The following is an 18,004-nucleotide window of genomic DNA, read 5'->3' as shown; positions in this document are numbered from 1 at the left end:
TCCTAAACTACTCGATGAAATTAGTTGCATCTACAGTTCTACACTTCTTTGGAAGACATTTTGTTCCAGTCAGGGTTACTTCATCGTTATGTCTCATATTGATATATGGATCTTGTCAGGTATAAACTCAGGGCTACTTCATCATTGTGTCTCATATTGATATATGAATCTTGTCAGCCATAACATTAGCTCAACTAAACCATTCCAGACTTATTTCAACAACTTCATTCGATGTTACAGTAGATTGTTTATTTTTGTATCTATGTTCTCCAATTTATTTCATTAAGCATATAAATATATTGATTGATCTATTGATTCAAAGTTATAATTGATCATGTAAATCAAAATTTCCAGTAATTGAAAGAATTCAACTTTCAAATGGGCAGCAATTTGCAAGCAAGGAGTCACTAATCAACATAGGTTTCTAACCCCTTTCCTTTCCAGTGGATAATCTCCTTATAAAATGGCAGTTATAGACTAATAGGTAATTGTCTTATCCAGGTGAAGTGAGTCCTTGGTGCTGATGTGATCAGATCAGGTGGTCAATCAAATTGACAAGTGGGATTATACAAGGTTTTGTGGGTTGTAGTCAAAGTGGTGTTACATGTGGGAAGAGATCAAGAGCAAAGTGTTGTGTGATTGGTTGTTTCGGGTTGCATCTCTAAGAAGAGTAATGGGCAGACAAAAAGATTGTTGATCTTCTGGACAAACCTCATACAGTATGGTAGTATTGCCTCAACGATGCAGTTGTGTTGAGTGATTGAGCAATGTTAAGGATGGCCAAAGAAGAAGAAGGCGAATGAATGGAACCACGAGAAGTATGATAGTACAGCCTTATGGACTCCATGTATGGGATGAATGAGTAATGTTGTGGATGAGCAGAAATTGAGGTGGGTGATCAGATGGATACTAGAGCAGCCTTGTTATTGTAGTGTATTTTGGGGCAGAGATGAGGAGTCATGTGACTCGTTGCAATGGCTACTGTGTGGATGAGTTGAGGATCATGCAATTTTTTGGTGGAGGTGTATGATTTAGGCTTGTGGAGTCTGTGATTATGCAAATTGGTGTAAACTAGGTCCATACACATTGATTATCATCTATCATATATTTTAGTTAGTATTTATTTTGTATGTTTGGAGAAGTATACATATGTGATAGACTGTTGCAATGAAGAAATATACAGATACTATGGATGATTGTTGAAGATTCTTGTAGTTCCTTTGTTTACATTCAATCTCAAATTTATGATATATCAATAGTATACCTCTGTTATTGAGCCTTAATTTATATCTATGTTAATGTTGTTATTGTATACCTACTTTGCATATCTGTGCTCATTTATTTGCTTATCTCAGGTTAAGGAATGGGTTCATTGACCATGATAGAGGTACGCTATGCTAAACTATGTGTTATTATGGCATAAATTAGGATCACACACATCAGATGTCTATAATTTGGTGTGTTGAGCACAAGCAAGATGTGTGAACGGATTGTATTAAAATAGTCTGCAAATAGCCTACAACCAAATGCAGATAATGCATGTAATAAATTATTCCCTCTATCCAAGAGAAAAAACAAAAGAGAATGGTGGATTTAAAGAAAACAGAAACTATCATAGCCTAGGTTTCGTAATACAGAATTGCTACATCCTTTTACGAAATGATGACTAGTTTGGATGTACACCTATTAGCATAAGTTGCATGTAGAAAATTAAGAAGGTAGTTTTCAAAGCATAATCTTTTAAATTTCAAGTTTTACAAGAACAAATGTTACTTTGAATCTCAAATTAATGTGTCAAGTTGCCTAAGAATGAGAAATTCCATATGCTAATTTTTACGAGCTTTACTGATTACTAAAGCTGTCATCCCAAGTACATATTGTTTATTTAATTGATAGAAAAATATAAAACTTGAACATGATAAATTGATACGTGAAAAGAATATTCCACTTAATCAAATGACTAAAAACATGCCTATGAACAAAATTTAGGAGAATGAATTTAAAACAGAAATAAAACAACAGACAAGATGAGCATTTCCAAATGTCAGGACTGTAAATACAACAAAATATAGTGGATGTTAGTTTTATTAGAAAAACAACTCATTTGCAAACTAAAGGAAAGGAACTTACTTCCGGAGAGCTGCATACATCTCAGCTTTTTGAAGTGGGTAACCAGAGGAGTAGAAGGCAATCAAGCAGTCACAAATTGGCCAGCTGAAATGTTGAGCATATTTAGAGAATGATGGTTAAAGAAAATTGTTTTTTTTTTTTTGGCCGAAAGACATGTTTTAGGTTAACCAAGAAGTATCCTTAAAAAAAGATATATAATTTTTCATGCAAAGGTCGCACAGAACAAGGAAACCAGTGCAAATTGAAAAAGATCTACAAAAACTAAATATCTAAGTTAAAATCTTCTTTTGGGGAACCGCACCATGGTCCATGAGTATCAAACTTCACTAAATAAAACAGTGGGTTTTGACCTATTGCTCTGTAGCATATCATACATTCATGACTAGTTGAGAATAGAGCAAGGCACATCATACCAGCTAGTGACTAGCCAAAATGCATTAATTCAATTATATTTAATGATGTGGAAGACCTGAAAAGGTACATCATAGTAATGTGTTTATAGTGCATTACTAGAGTGAAATGACAGAATCACAATAAGTCAATAATGAAAATTCTAAAGGAAAAAAATAAAGCAAACTGTGATCATGTGACTCACCTCTCTATTGGATCCTCAATAATAACCTTGTCCCCAAAAATTATAATCTTCATCCACAAAGAAAGATATTAGATTGAATTGGTCATCAAGCAATACAGAGACATGTAGCAATTCACTTTAAGCAAAATAAAGATAATAATAATAATAACAAAAAAATATTTCATGATTGAGCAGAACAAGAACAATTCACCAAGTTCATAAAGGAAAAGGAGAGGGGAATTTATTGCCAATTTGCTATATATAAAAAAAAACTGACTAATGGCTAAGGTCAATGCAAATAAATACACTTTTAGCCAAGGAAATATTGTGGCCAATGAAATGCAGTTTACCTGACAAAAAGAGATAAATATGTGATGACCCTAAACCCTAGATTTTTAGGACTAACATGGAATAAGCCTTGCATAGAGTTTAATGGAAAGTTAACTTCTTTGTTGTTGACCCTAAACCCTAGATATTTAGGACTAACATAGCTGGAAGACGATGATGTGATGAAGAGAAACAGAAATTGCTCCTGTCAGCTAGTTTAAGAATTGAACAATTGACGTAGCATTAAGCCTTGTGTTGAATTCCATTATGCCTTGTGTAGAGTTCAATGGGAGGATAAGATCTTTTGTGCTGACCCTAAATAGTTAGGACTAACATGGCTGGATGATGATAATATGAATGAAGAGAGCCAGAAACATAACTATTTCATACATAAGAACAGAAGCAAACACCACCTATCAGCTAGTGTAAGAATTGAGTTGATTGACCTAACATGGTATAAGTCTCATGTAGAGTCCAATGGAAGGATTGATCTTTGTTGTTGAACCCAAATAGTTGAGGCTAACATGGCTTGTTGATGATGAGATGAATGAAGAGAAACAAAAACATGACTATGCCATACATAACAACGAGGGCTAACAAACATAGGCGAGCTAGGGTGGTGCCTCCACCCACCCACCCCAAATTTTGATAAAATTTATCAATATATTATAACAAATTACTAACTATCCTTTATCATTTACATCTCTTAATTAATACTGGGAGAACTAGTATTAGTTTGCCTTCTTGACTAAAACATTTTATATTTGCCACTGCATAAGAAGGTTAGGTGTCCCCTTGAGAAGAAAAAAAAAAATCTTCAAAATCTTTGCAAGATATCTTCATTCACATTATATGGTCTGTCTGATCACATATATTTCACTTTTCTTCTACATTATCACACACCTCCCAATCAAATAAATTATCAGTATCAGAGAACGCAATCAATGATTAACCTTGAAATGGCCTAAACAAAAGATAAAGCATGATTATAGAAACATAATACGTCTAATAAAATTAATCAAAGTGAACCAACAAGACAATAAAAAAGAAACAAGAATATGATTAAATTCGTTCTGTAAGTTTTGTTTATACTTAATAGTTATCCAATGCAACTTACTAGTTCATGAGCTGAGATTGAATGGCAACTTGAGAAAGAAAACATGTATTACAAGAGAATTCTACTGTTTGACATATCTGCAGTTCCATATATACATCATTCACTAATAATAAAAACATTCTGAACGTTACTGATTTCCTAAAAACTTGAAATAGATGCATCACCGAATTCAATGTGTCAATAACAAATGACCAAGATGAATGCAATCACCTAGTATATATGCAAAATGTTTTACAAGAAAAACAATACATAAAACAACATCAAGCATTTTCTAGGTCTCGTGTAATTTGTACAAATACTCTCTCAAATGCATTTGTATTTGGTCAAAAGGATGCTTATCAACATAGTTGGAGATGAGATATGCAAACAGAGTATAATTGATGAAATTTATAATCAAGTATAAGCTGGGTGAAAAAGCTTGACCATGAAACTAGTGCATTCTGCCACATGCTTCAAGATTTTTGTTTCCAGAGGAAGATGAAAACCTAAAAGGTCAAACAACCAATCAAGAAACAAAGAACGCACCTCAAATTCTCCAAAAGCCTGCAACCTCTCCAAGATTTGGACCATAGGTGCAGATGAGACCTATAATGCAACAATTCATAATGTAAGAATAATAGCCAACATTCTTTTCTAATGAAGGAAAAATTATCGATAGAAATTTGTTCTAAATGTCCACAAGAATAAGTAATGAGAGAAAAAACAACCAAAAGCTACAAATTCACCACAAAAATTTGGTGATGGATTGAGGAATGAGTGAGAGAGCAGTGAAAGTACCGTTATAAAATAAAAAATGAGTGGATGAAACAGGAACGAGCTTGAGAATATGAAAGTTGTGTGCTCCTTGGGCTAAAATAAAAATTGTATAAAACTGAGGTATGGTTCATCATGAATCAAAGTGTATGGCAGTTAGGGAATAATGTACAAAAGAGGTGAGGACACTAAGATGAATCTATGAAGTTACTAGGAAAGATGCAATTAGTTGTAGCACCAAGAAAAGAGAAATTTGATTGAGATGATAAATGTGTTCGGAGACGATCAATGGATTTTATAATTACATAATTTGGATTAATTTAGAGTTAATTGTATAAAGAGTAAATCCCTAATAGTAATATAGCGTTAATTATAGTGGAATGGAGTGATACAATTGTGTAGCTGAATTCAAATAGTTGAGATTTGCAGGTCTTCATGATCATCATCGGGGACATCAATTTAACGAGAGATATAAGCATTACCACCACTTATTAAGAAAAGAAACGAGTATCTGTACACTTCATCAGGGCAAAATGAGAAAAAAAACAAACGAAATCATCCTACCGCTCTTTGTTCACTCAGCACTCTTGTCCCAAAGAGACATCCAAATGAAACTCAAGAAACCAAAGGAAAGCGATAAAACAGAATATAGAACAAAGAGCAAAAAAAACATGTAACGTCATTTCTCGTCGGAAGATTTCACGCCACAAGAAAAAGGGAAAATATGCTTCTAAAAGAAACCAGATGTTTATACACTTCACAAGGGCAAAATGAGAAAAAAAGCAAACGAAATGTTGCCCCAAAGAGACATCCAAATGTCGACAATCCACAACAGAAGAACTTGATTAAAGGGTAACTCCAAGAAATCAAAGGAAAGAGACAAACATGTCGGCCATCCACGACACCAAGAGCGAACGAGAGAACAACTCAAGAAACCGAAGGAAAGAGATAAAGCAGAATATAGAAACAAAGAGCAAAGAATCATGCCACGTCATTTCTCGTCAGAAGATTTCACGCCCCAAGAAAAAGTTTCCAAAACGCAAGACGAACAATCAAACCTGACGGCGTCTCACCTTCTTTTCCATCACGCAGACGCCAATCTTGATCTTGTCTGTCATCTCTGCTCCACCCCGCCGTTCTCCACCACCACCTATCAATCTTGGGGTCGCGGTATTGTGCCGAATGTTCCAAAGAAACGATCGTATCCACCTATCTTGGGGTCGCACCAAAAGAATCGAGATAGACGATTCGACGCGATACCTAGACTTTTAGTAGGATTCGAATCTGCGAAGTTACAGTTCCGCCATACTTGCCATCGCCGCCACCAATCGCAACTGAACACAGAAAGCTCGAGGGAATGGATGAGAGAAAAGAGTGATTAATCAGAGAAAACGTTGCTTAAAAAGGGAGCAATAAGTTGGCAAATGGAGACGGACCACTAAATAAGGCTGGCTGACTAATTTAACCTAAAATTTTTAATAATTAATTCGGAATTTTATATGAAGAGTCCTCGAAGGCGCTTGCTAATTGCGGAGGCGGCATTTAAGAACGTAATTGTCCGAAGTAGCGTTGTTGATCAAGTTTAATTTCTTCTTTCACGCTACCCCTTAGTTTACCTAGCTTGTTATTGGTTACACGTTGCAGCTGCCTTGTCGAACATTCTCGCGAATCGCAGTCGTGAACGCGTGGGTGGAGCACTGTACAAGAGAAATTATGAATCATACAACGGTATGATAGCGTGCTCTCTTCCCAGTGTCGCTCGTAAGACAGGGACCAGGAAACCGATCTCGGTTGATCTGGGTCTCAAAATTCGAATCAGATTTCCAATTTAGCTATATGCCCGAAAAACGTATTATATTTATTTTTAAACAATAATCTTTTTCAACTAAAGTATACGTTTTTTAAAATATATATAATTGGATTTAAAAAAGAATTTAAATACCATCTGATATTAAAGATTTTAATTTAATTTAAATTTCTTCCTGCCGCCTGTCTCGACTAACGCATGCGGACTCCGTGAATGGGCCATGGAATATCTGGTGGTGGCCATTGGTCCGTCTAAAGCAGCCAGCACCAAGCCAGTTCGATTCCTGACATTGACCCAGTCGACCCAGTTTTGCACCCAGTTGGAAGAAAGATGTCCACATGATTGATGCCTCACTTCTCGTTTCGGTTTCAAGCTCGGGCCCACGGGCAATCCAACGAGTCGTTCATTCCGTCTTATTCTCCGACAATTCACGTGCGAAACACGTGCAAAGGTGTAATATACGCGCACCGTTACGTGCAAGCGCAATTTCGACGAGATCAAGACAATGCCCTTCTTAATTATGACCAACTATAACTTCTTAATTTACCCCTCACATATGATCGTAGGACCGATTTTGTAGAGCCGCTGGAGTGGTGGATTTCACATTTTTACAAAAGTTAGATGGGAAAGATTCATCGTGATCAACTATAGCTTCTTAATTTATTTTCTCACAGATAGTCGTAGGACTGATCGTGTGAAATCGTTAGAGTGACGGATTCCACTACTGAAGTTTAGATGGGAAGGAGTTCCAAGAGAGACAGACTTGTTGAAGAAGAAAAGGAACTCCGAGACATAATTGAATTGATTACTATAAAATAAATTTATTGAAATGGACAAAGATCAAATTTCAACGAAGCTACAATAATGGCCACCATATGAGATCGACCATGTGAGACCGTTAAAATGATAAATTCTATCTTTTGTTAAAGTTTAGATGGAAAGGAAATGCTGTGACAATCTAGATTGCAAATGAATCTGTTTTCAAAGTCGTTCAAAAAATATTTAATTTATATTCTAAATTATCAAATTCGAATAGAATTAATATACTAGATAATTTTTTTAATCATTTATAATATTTTATTCTATTATTCACAAGTTATTCATAGTCAAATTTGAATCAAATTCTAATTATTTTTACATAATTCTAATTTAAATATACTTATTCAAATAATTTAAAATTAAATCATTTTGCACTATAATTCAATTCTACCATATTTGAATTATACTTGGGCTTGAATTTTATTTGGAATCAAAATTACTTATATTTTTGAACTTCTTCTTCAAAAAGATGGAATCCGCTATCTCAGCGGTCCCACACGATCGACCCCACGACCATCTGTGAGGAGGTAAATCGAGAAACTGTAATTGATCAAGACGGAGGAGAATATTGCTAGTTTCATCAAAATTCGAACTCTTACCCTCTTTTACTATATTTTTGAACTTCAATCAAACTTCAAACCGAATTCATATATATATATTAAGCTCAAACTCAAATTAATATCAATATTTTCATATTATTATTATGGTGATTTACACCCCTAAGCAATCTCATATGGTTTTCTAAGGCAAAATTTCAACTTGGTCCTTAACTTTAGAATTATCAATTGACATCAATCAATTCTTTAATTTCTCATGTAATGTCTTAGTCTTACTAATAACTTACAAATATTTTCTAAGTACAATGAAAAACAATAACAAGATAAAGAGGTAAAAATTAGATAAATTAAGCACAGCAACAGCTAAAGGAGAAAAAAAAATTAAAATTTATAAAATTCAAATGTTGAGAGTCAAACTTTCGATTTAAATTAATTGCCCTCCAATATTCAATATTGCGTACCGACACTCCTCAATTTGAGTTTGAATTGAGATCCGACGTCTACGTCGCTGCACGGTTCCCGACACGGACCCGCAGTGTCATCCCTAATTTATGCTCTCTGAGTCTCCGTTCCTCCTTTGCTATTCACCTCAGCTTCCCCCTAGTCCAAGCGAGGAAGTAGTAAATGGTGAGGAAGCAACTCGCCGTCAACATCGCCATTTCATGGTGGACTCTCGCCTCACTTCTGGCCTTCACCCGCGCCTTAACTCCTGATGGTAAAATTCTCTACTTTATACGGTTTGATCGAGTGGGAAAGCTAGTGGAGTGAGTGGATTTGGTTTGGTTCGCAGGTGAGGCTCTGCTGGAGCTCAAGATGGGCTTCAACGATTCCAAGCAACTGCTGTGGAGCTGGCGGCGTACCGATGCCCACCCATGCTCATCCTGGTTCGGCGTATCCTGCCACCTCTCCGACCTCACTGTCCGGTCAATGTATCTGTTCTGTCCTATATACGAATCTTTTGCTAGCAATTTCGATTCTCTATCTTTTCTCTTTGTGTACGTCTAACTTGACCAAATCCTACTTGATGCTCCATGGCAGTGACATACCTTATATGCAACTCGGCGGCATCATCTCCACGAGTATTGGCCGGCTCCAAAGGCTTCAGAGATTGTAAGGACATTTTTCTTTTCAGTCCTTTTTTCCTATAGAAAATCTTTGAATGTCTGCAAGCCATTACGTGGCGATTCTGACCAAAAAATAAAAGACATGTAAATATGTAGCGGTATACGAAACACCGAACAAGGGGACTTTGATCCACCATTTGGTAGATGACCATACAAAACCTTAGAATTTATTTTTGTTTCTCTTCAATAAACTCTTTCTTAAAATGATATCTTCCTAACTAGTGTTTGATCTCAATTTGAGATAGTATTGAAGTAAGAGAAGAGTGTTCTTTCAATGCCCAGAACTCATCGTAGTCATGAAAATGATGAGATAGTTATTTCAGATGACTTTTTCTAATCTCGAGTAGCTGTAAGCTAATGAATTCTTACAAGGATGGAATGTGTATTGTGGCAGGGCTTTACATCGGAACAGCTTGCATGGTCCTATTCCAATTGAGATAAAAAACTGCACTGAGCTAAGAGCATTGTATACCTTTTTCTTCTCAGTCATATATTTATTTATTTATTTTAGTTATTAGCAATGCAAATTTACTGGATCTTGTTGCATGAAATTTTCACACTTTCTTTGAAGATATCTGAGAGATAACTACCTTCAAGGAAACATTCCACCTGAGATTGGAGAACTTGTGTACCTTACCATCCTGTACTTTCTCCAATCCCTGGTTCTCTTTTGCTCTATTGTTATTTGTTCATTCAGTTTTCTTGAGCTTGATATTAAAAAAAATGTAGGGACTTGTCTAACAATTTACTCAGGGGCACAATTCCACCAACTATTGGCCGGCTGAGCCAACTACGAGTTCTGTGAGTCTTCATGTAATTATTGGTGGCTCAGCGGTTTCCCATTTCAGAGTTAAATGTTTGACAGTGATTTCTTCAACTGTAGAAATTTATCAACAAATTTCTTGTCTGGTGAGGTTCCAACTGTTGGAGTCCTTGGAACTTTTCAAAGCACTTCGTGAGTAATTCTTGTATTCTCTCTGATGCTTCATTGACTTGCATCATTACTTGTGTACATGGGATCCAATTGTTTACTAGGGCAACCGAGGTTTTGTTACATTTCACTAAGTGCCCACTACTCTTCCGATGTTTTAGTTCAAGTATCTATATGATAATTTAGAAGGGAAGCTAATGCAGGTTTGTTGGGAATTTGGAACTATGTGGTTTGCCAATTCATAAAGTTTGTCATCGTACTGGTGGTACATTGGGCTTTCCTGCAGTACTACCACATTCCGACGTGTATGCTTCTCCTGGTATGTTTGAAGAAAGCATAACTTTTCTTCTTGCTGGGAGCTACTGAACTTGCTCCATCCATTTGATTTTTCTTTTTGCAAAGGAGCTTGCCTATTTTTGGTTCATAATGCCCTTGGTGCATCTTTAACTAAGCCTTAAAAAATTTTCAGGATTAGCATCATTTTCATCCAAAAGATCATCACATTTTTTGAATGGTATCATCATTGGCGCTGTCACTACCATGGCCCTTGCTTTAGTTACAATTCTTGCATTCTTATGGATCTGCTTACTGTCAAGAAAGGAAAGACTTGTTGGAAACTATGTAAAAGTAAAGAAACAACTTGTGCAAGATGGTGGTAAGTTCAGTTGTTTAAATCCCTACTAATTGGACTCAATCCTGCTGTAACCTATTTGACTCAATATGTTTCTTCTCAGGAAGCAAGCTTGTTATTTTTCATGGAAATCTCCCATATTCATCTCAAGATATTATAAAAAAGCTGGAGTTGCTTGATGAAGATGATATGATTGGTTCTGGAGGATTTGGTACAGTCTACAAGATGGTGATTGATGATAACTGTGTTTTTGCTGTTAAAAAGATTGATAGGAACCGTGAGATATCAGATCAGATTTTTGAGAGGGAGCTTGAGATTTTGGGTAGTATCAAGCACATCAACCTTGTGAATCTTCGAGGCTATTGTAGACTCCGATCTACAAGGCTTCTCATTTATGATTATTTGGGTTTGGGGAGCCTAGATCATTACCTTCATGGTAATTTTCTCAAGCAAAAAGTATATTTTTTGTGGGGAAATTTTTCTTAATTTCTTTGTAAATGATGAGTTAGAAAGCATGTTAACTCTCTTTGTAGTATAACATAATATTTATCCATGTCTAACTATTCAGATCTCCCCTTACAAAAGATTTCTTCTTTGTTGTCTCTCCATTAGACATGACATTGATTCCTATCATTTGAAGATATTGGCTATGCATTCTTTTCTTTTTAGTTCACTGAATCTTTCTTTTTCCAGAAGATAGTCAAGAAGAACACCCATTGAACTGGAATGCACGTATGAAGATTGCTCTTGGCGCTGCAAAAGGACTAGCATACTTGCACCATGATTGCACTCCCAGAATAGTTCACAAGGACTTCAAATCTAGCAACATTTTACTCGATAGGAGCCTGGAGCCCCATCTGTCAGATTTCGGTCTTTCTAAATTGCTTGTAGATGGCGATGCACATGTCACCACAGTAGTAGCAGGCACTTTTGGCTACCTCGCACCAGGTTTTCTACTAACTTTGAAAATTACTGGTGCCCTCAACAGTATAATTTTTAAGACACTATAATGTTTCGAGAGGAAATACTCAATAGGCAGCCAACTCTGATGGATATAGAGAGATATTTTGATATCTAAACGAATTCATGAAAGAGTAGATAAAAGTTTGAACCGTGCTAGATGATATGATCTGTAAGATTTAATTGATTCATCAAACTACAACTTTGGCTTCTACCAAATGTATTATGAATCACTCTCAGTTGTAATTAATAGTAGTCTTTTTCCTGTCTCTCAGAATACCTCCAAAGTGGAGTTGCAACAGATAAGTCAGATGCATATTCCTTCGGCGTCCTCTTGTTGGAGTTAGTGACTGGAAAAAGGCCTACAGATCCATCCTTTGTGAGACGAGGATTGGACATCGTTGGCTGGGTAAGAAAACACTCGTGCTTCTTGTTATTTATTTACCCATAATCGACCTCCCTGCTCAACTTGTTTGACTTCTTATACATTTGACAGTTAAATACGCTGGCAGAAGCAAACTGTTTGGATGAAATTATCGACAGGAAGTGCGGTAGTGTAGATGTCGAAGCAGTAGAAGCAATCATTGACATTGCTGCAATGTGCACTGATGCAAACCCCGACAACCGCCCTTCCATGAGTAGGGTCTTACAGATGCTCGAGGAGGAGATCATGTCGCCCTGCTTGAACGACGAGCTCTATGAATCTCATTTGTACATCTAATTTGAATGCTTTCACGAGTGCATGAAAACTTGCTTTTGTACAAAAATGCTGCATGTAAATCAGGGCTCTCTGCTCATCGAGCCTTAGCTAAGAAATTTTGACGTTAGAGATTGCTTGTTTGGATGTGTGGATCGATGATAACAATTTCTCAAGCAGGCTTATTGCCATTCAAAAGAAAAATCTGGAAGGGGATGTCTCCCATCAAAGAGATGCAGAACCTGTCCTCTGAACCAACACTATCCACTACTGCTCTGCAATCTGCATTAAATAAATATACTTTTTTTAAGATTATTTTGTTCTTAAATTTAAACTCCATTGCATATGAATAGTGTTTATATATCCAGATTCTGGAAAGTAAATTTGAGTGGAGGAAAAGCTTCTCCCAATCCTTTCATTTACTTCCACTAAAGAAGAGGAAGAGAAAGCCAACTGAAAAACTAAAAATCAACAACCAGCAAGTAAACAAGAAACCCCATTTTGAGCATATAAATCAACAAAGATCCATGCTGCAATGAATCATTGTATTTCTTCATATAAAACATGTTGAGTATAGAGCATCTGCATATGAATCTTAAAGGGCATACGACATTTTAACTTCAACAAAGCTGTGTGAGACATGAGAAAACAATGAGATTTCTGTCTATTTTCTTCCAATAATTTAAGCAAATTTTGTATGATTTGACTTGGTCTAAGCTATAAAAAACACATTCAGCTTCCAATAACTAGACAAATATAATGAAAAACGAATCTAGAACCTGAACTACTCTAGCTAGGAAGTGTGCATGCGTTTCAACAGACTTGTGTGTTTCATGTATCCCTCAAAAGAATTTAAATAATAATAAATTTTAGTAATATTTTTCTTTGTTTGTTTTAAAAAGTTTTTTAAGTTTGCCCATACAATATACCAAAAAAATTATTTTTTTAAAAAAATATTTGTTTTGTTAGTATTTTTAATAAAAAAAATTAGAATTTTTAGTGTTCCTTTTTTCCTTTCATTTTCTATGGTTTTTAATGAAGAAATATTCATGTCTACAGCTCAAGATACAGCAGATGACTTCACAACTCTATCAATCTTCCTCTCTACCTTGGGCATCTTCACTCATTTCATTTAATAGGGGTCGACTCTGAATCTGATGCCATTTTGTCTGCCAGATTAGTGTCATGCTCGTAAATAATATTCTTTATTTCAATGTCTCTTTGCAGCTGGGTACATTCTTTTTCTCCAAGATCCCTGCGAGATTCTCTGATGACAAACAGCCATTGCAATATGGAGAATATGATCACATCAGAAGAAATATTAAAGTTCAAATTGACCTTTACAAACTATGCTTGTACTTGTATACGCGAATCAAGTCTTACAATGTTTAGAAACAAGCTTGAACTTTGAACTACTCACGAAGAAGCAATAAGAATACAACCCTTCAATATGTAACAACAATGAAAACAAGGTGCGTGATTAACTGATAGTGCAGTGAAGAACAGATTACAAATATCTCATTACACTAACCCATATATGTAAGTTTAAAACCTATTGATAGTGTATTGACACCATTTCACTGACTTCCAGTTGAAGTCTTGTAGGTTCAGTGGAGCTGCCATGCTTCCTTAGGCTTGCCCAAAAGGGTAAGCACAGTTCTAGCAATGTGCTTGGAAGTAAGTCCAGCTGCTTCAATTTGGTCCTGAGGTGATCCATGGTCAATGTATCGATCTGGCAAAACCATTGACCTTGCCTGCAATGAAAACCAAATTTCAGACCAACAGCTCAACACAGTTACAACAGATTAAAAAGTCCATTAAATTTGTTGAAAAGAAGTTACCTTGAGCTGCTTATCAAGAAGCCCACTCAAGGTCAAGAAGTGCAGGACATGCGAACCGAAACCTCCAATGGAACCCTCCTCCACAGTGATCAGAATCTCATGTTCATTTGCCAGCCTTCTTAGGAGCTCCACATCAAGAGGTTTACAGAACCGGGCATCAGCCACCGTGGCAACAATTCCAAGGTTCCTAAGTGAGTCTGCAGCTTTTATGCATGTCTGCAATATGGAGCCATATCCAAGTATGGCAACTCTATTTCCTTCCATCAGAATCCTACCCTTCCCAATCTGTTGAATCAAACAAAGTATGTGGTTTATTAGCTCTACTTGCTAATATCATCTTAGTTTTGTCAACAGATGCAAATTGTTGGGAAGATAGGAAAAGAACCTCAAGAGGAGTTCCTTTGTAGTCTGGAGGCAGGGGAACCCCAACTCCATTGCCCCTCGGAAATCTGAAACAGCTTGGTCTGTCATCAATGGCCGCTGCTGTTGCAACCATATGTATTAGTTCAGCTTCATCTGCTGGCGCCATCACAACCATATTGGGTAAGCATGCCATGTATGTGATGTCAAATGCTCCACAATGAGTAGGTCCATCAGCTCCAACAAGACCAGCCCGATCCAGCGCAAACCGGACAGGAATCTTCTGTAAGTCGACATCATGAACTACCTGCATGGGTCATAGTTAATTGATCCATTAGAATTTGGTCTATTTTATAATAACCAAGAGATTATAATTTTTGTTCTATGCTCTTACTTGATCATATCCCCGTTGCAGAAACGAAGAATAGATAGCACAGAAAGGCTTGAGGCCTTCAGTGGCCAAACCAGCTGCAAATGTGACTGCATGCTGCTCTGCGATTCCCACATCATAGCATCTCTCTGGAAATCTCTTCTGGAAATAATTCAGTCCAGTGCCACTTCCCATGGCAGCATGCACAGCCACAATCTTGTCATCAAGGTCGGCCTCTTTGATAAGTGATTCTGAGAAGTATCGGGTGTATGAAAGGGTGGAGGATTTTGCCTCGAATTGCTTGCCAGTTTTTGGATTGAATTTCACAACACCTGCACCATGGAATACATGAATCAGATTACCATAGCTATCAGGGAAACTTCTAGCTTTGAGGAATGAGTGAAAGACTCACCGTGCATCTTGTCTGCAGCAGCCTCAGCAGGGGGATACCCCTTTCCTTTCTCTGTCACCATATGGATAAGGACAGGACCAGGAACTGGCATGGACTTTACCTCCTCGAAGATGGTGATCAAGTCGTCTACATTGTGTCCATCAACAGGACCTATATAATACAGACCAAGCTCCTCAAACAATGTAGAACTAGAGGCACTTATCATTCCCCGAGCATATTCGTCTACCTTTGAAGCAATCTGATGTGCTTGCCCACCAATTTGCTTTGTGAGATTCTAAACAAAAAAAATTGGTGTAATGATCTTGGCCAACATAAAATTTTTTAAATAGACTAAAAGAAAATAGATCAAACACAATAAAGTTTACCTACCTGAGAAAAAGGAAAGCCATTTCTAAAACAATAAACATATATCTTTGCTATTGTTTTCTTTCTAAGTGAAAATAGTTCTTGCTTCTTCAAATGTAATCCCAACAGAAAGAACTATACTGTTGTTTTTAGAAACATATACACACCAAAATCTCCTTTTTGTGAGGTTTAATTGAAATAGGTCATAAATATTCTAAATGTGTGTATTTCACACATCAAGTGTTTGTTTAAGTGGATATATTCTACAAGTTCGGCAGCTCAACTTCATCAATTTGTTGCAGATATTATTAAAAAAGCAACAAATAGAGCATAATCTAGTTAAGGAGCAAGATTCTACCTTAGCAGCTTCACGTAGCATACGGAACTTTGTGCTGGATTGAAGCTTAGTAAGGGACCTGCTGAGTGCCCCAACAGGAGTTGCAGGTCCATCAAGGGTTGCAGTTGGAAGAGAAACTTGCTTATTATCATTCAACACGACGATAAGATTAGAATCCAAGTATCCAGCATTGTTCATTGCTTCATAGGCCTGGCCAGCAGTCATAGCTCCATCTCCAACCACTGAAATAACATGATTCGTCTTCCCTAGTAGATCTCTTGCAACAGCCATTCCTGTCAAACTCTCTAGGCGTAAACATCATCCTGACTTGAACACCGAACCATAAAAACAGATTTTATAAGTGTAAGTTAGCAAACCGAGTCCTGCAGAGATGCTTGTAGAACTGTGGCCAGCGCCAAAGGCATCATAAACGCTCTCATCTCTCTTGGGGAACCCAGCAAGCCCTGAGGTCTGCCTGATGGTATGCATCCTCGACCTCCTTCCAGTCAATATCTTGTGAGGATAGGCCTGTATTATCCCCAATTTGGATTTAGGCTTGAACCAGTTACTTTGGCTGCAAAACTTCTATGAATTTATAGTATTACTGACCTGATGACCGACATCCCAAATGATCCTGTCTTCAGGAGCATTAAACACATAATGAAGAGCCACAGTCAGTTCTACCACCCCCAAGCTGGAGCTCAAGTGCCCTCCAGTTTTCGAAACGGTGTGTACAACTTCCGCTCTGAGCTCAGCAGCCAGCTGCTCCAAATCCTATAGCAAACATTTTAAAGACAAAGTATTTCCCGCCAAATTAGTCACAAAAAGGTTCGATTTTTCGACCTATTTCTATGCAGATAGATAGGATCACCTTCCGGGAGAGGTTCTTCATGTGAATAGGGAAGTTGATTGTATCGAGGAGAGGCGTCGCCGGCTTCGCCCCCGAGTAATCGATCTTCCACCCATTCTCTCCCTTAGCAATCATCATCTTCCCATCGCCGTCTGGCCGGCACGCTCTCACAGCGAACTAAATAGGGAAAAAGAAAACGCCGCAGACATGAGACTCAAACTCGGAATCCCAAGAAACAACGGAAAAATCAAACCTTCTTTGGTAAAAGATTCAAGAAATGGAACCCTAGCTAGCTACCTGTCTTCTTCTGCCATTGTTCGTGTTCGATCTCAGAGATCCGAGAACGAGGCCGGGGAGGCCGCCATGAGAGAGCTTGAAGCCTCCATTTAGCGAGAAGAGGTGTGTTTGATCGGATGGGATGGCAGCATGCCATGGGTGGTTTAAATAGAAGGAGACAACCAAAGCCTCCCGACCAAATTTGATTTTGCGAATCCGCCATCCGGTCCCACGATTATCTACGAACACAAATTATAATTGATTATTAAAGATGAAATTTACTACCTAACAACTCCATACACAATCGATCTCACGATTATCTATAATAAAATAAATCGAAAAAATTACAATTACCTTGCAGACTTTGTCAACTTTTTCAAATTGATTCTTAAAATTCTTTTCAATTTCATTTCTCGACGTTACCCAAGTTATTGCATTTATTAATCTAAACATGAAGGCCAACTTGCCGACTTCATTTATCTTTAAGACTACTTCACATCGACCTCATTTCCTCATCCACAGATCAAACCCACATTTTATATCGACCCACTGACAACAACTATAAACATTTCAGAACACGTGGTACCGCGTGAATGAAGAAGTTGTTATATAGTTATCAGATTTGGTCTCCTATAGATGTCTTCCTTTAAACATGTGATGCTTAACAAATAGAAAGACAACTAATAACTATCGAATCTGATCCTCTCATTGACTCTGACATGAAGATACTGACAGTTATAGAGAAGATACATGCAAAGGTGACTCTCTCACACACACTCTCATCAG

At 37.1% G+C, this 18,004-nt stretch overlaps 2 protein-coding genes and 1 pseudogene across 2 annotated transcripts; 1 reads left to right on the top strand and 2 right to left on the bottom strand.

Annotated features, from left to right (window-relative positions):
* Window positions 1-2,126: 2,126 nt before the first annotated feature.
* On the bottom strand, window positions 2,127-6,092 carry LOC141825059 (inositol hexakisphosphate and diphosphoinositol-pentakisphosphate kinase VIP1-like). The gene is made up of 4 exons (XM_074712437.1): window positions 5,975-6,092; window positions 4,674-4,733; window positions 2,726-2,772; window positions 2,127-2,214 (listed from the first exon to the last, which is right to left on the bottom strand). Exons 1-4 carry the CDS (start codon window positions 6,017-6,019, stop codon window positions 2,127-2,129), a joined length of 240 nt encoding a protein of 79 aa, XP_074568538.1. The 5' UTR covers window positions 6,020-6,092.
* A 2,616-nt stretch (window positions 6,093-8,708) lies between these two features.
* Window positions 8,709-12,451, top strand: LOC141836161 (LRR receptor-like serine/threonine-protein kinase FEI 2). Its single transcript, XM_074723588.1, has 13 exons — window positions 8,709-8,799; window positions 8,875-9,013; window positions 9,123-9,194; window positions 9,603-9,674; window positions 9,780-9,851; window positions 9,938-10,009; window positions 10,092-10,163; window positions 10,343-10,458; window positions 10,609-10,794; window positions 10,874-11,206; window positions 11,464-11,718; window positions 12,006-12,139; window positions 12,227-12,451. Exons 1-13 carry the CDS (start codon window positions 8,709-8,711, stop codon window positions 12,449-12,451), a joined length of 1,839 nt encoding a protein of 612 aa, XP_074579689.1.
* Window positions 12,452-13,905: 1,454 nt separating this feature from the next.
* On the bottom strand, window positions 13,906-17,328 carry LOC141827881 (putative 1-deoxy-D-xylulose-5-phosphate synthase 2, chloroplastic; annotated as a pseudogene).
* Between the last annotated feature and the right edge of the window lie 676 nt (window positions 17,329-18,004).

The sequence above is a fragment of the Curcuma longa genome, chromosome 1 (assembly GCF_044706935.1).
Source record: "Curcuma longa cultivar G26 ecotype Majalengka, Jawa Barat chromosome 1, ITB_CL_G26_1.1, whole genome shotgun sequence".
Lineage (NCBI taxonomy): Eukaryota > Viridiplantae > Streptophyta > Magnoliopsida > Zingiberales > Zingiberaceae > Curcuma > Curcuma longa.
The sequence above is the reverse complement of the archived record's forward strand: the minus strand, read 5'-3'. Positions and strand labels throughout refer to the sequence as shown.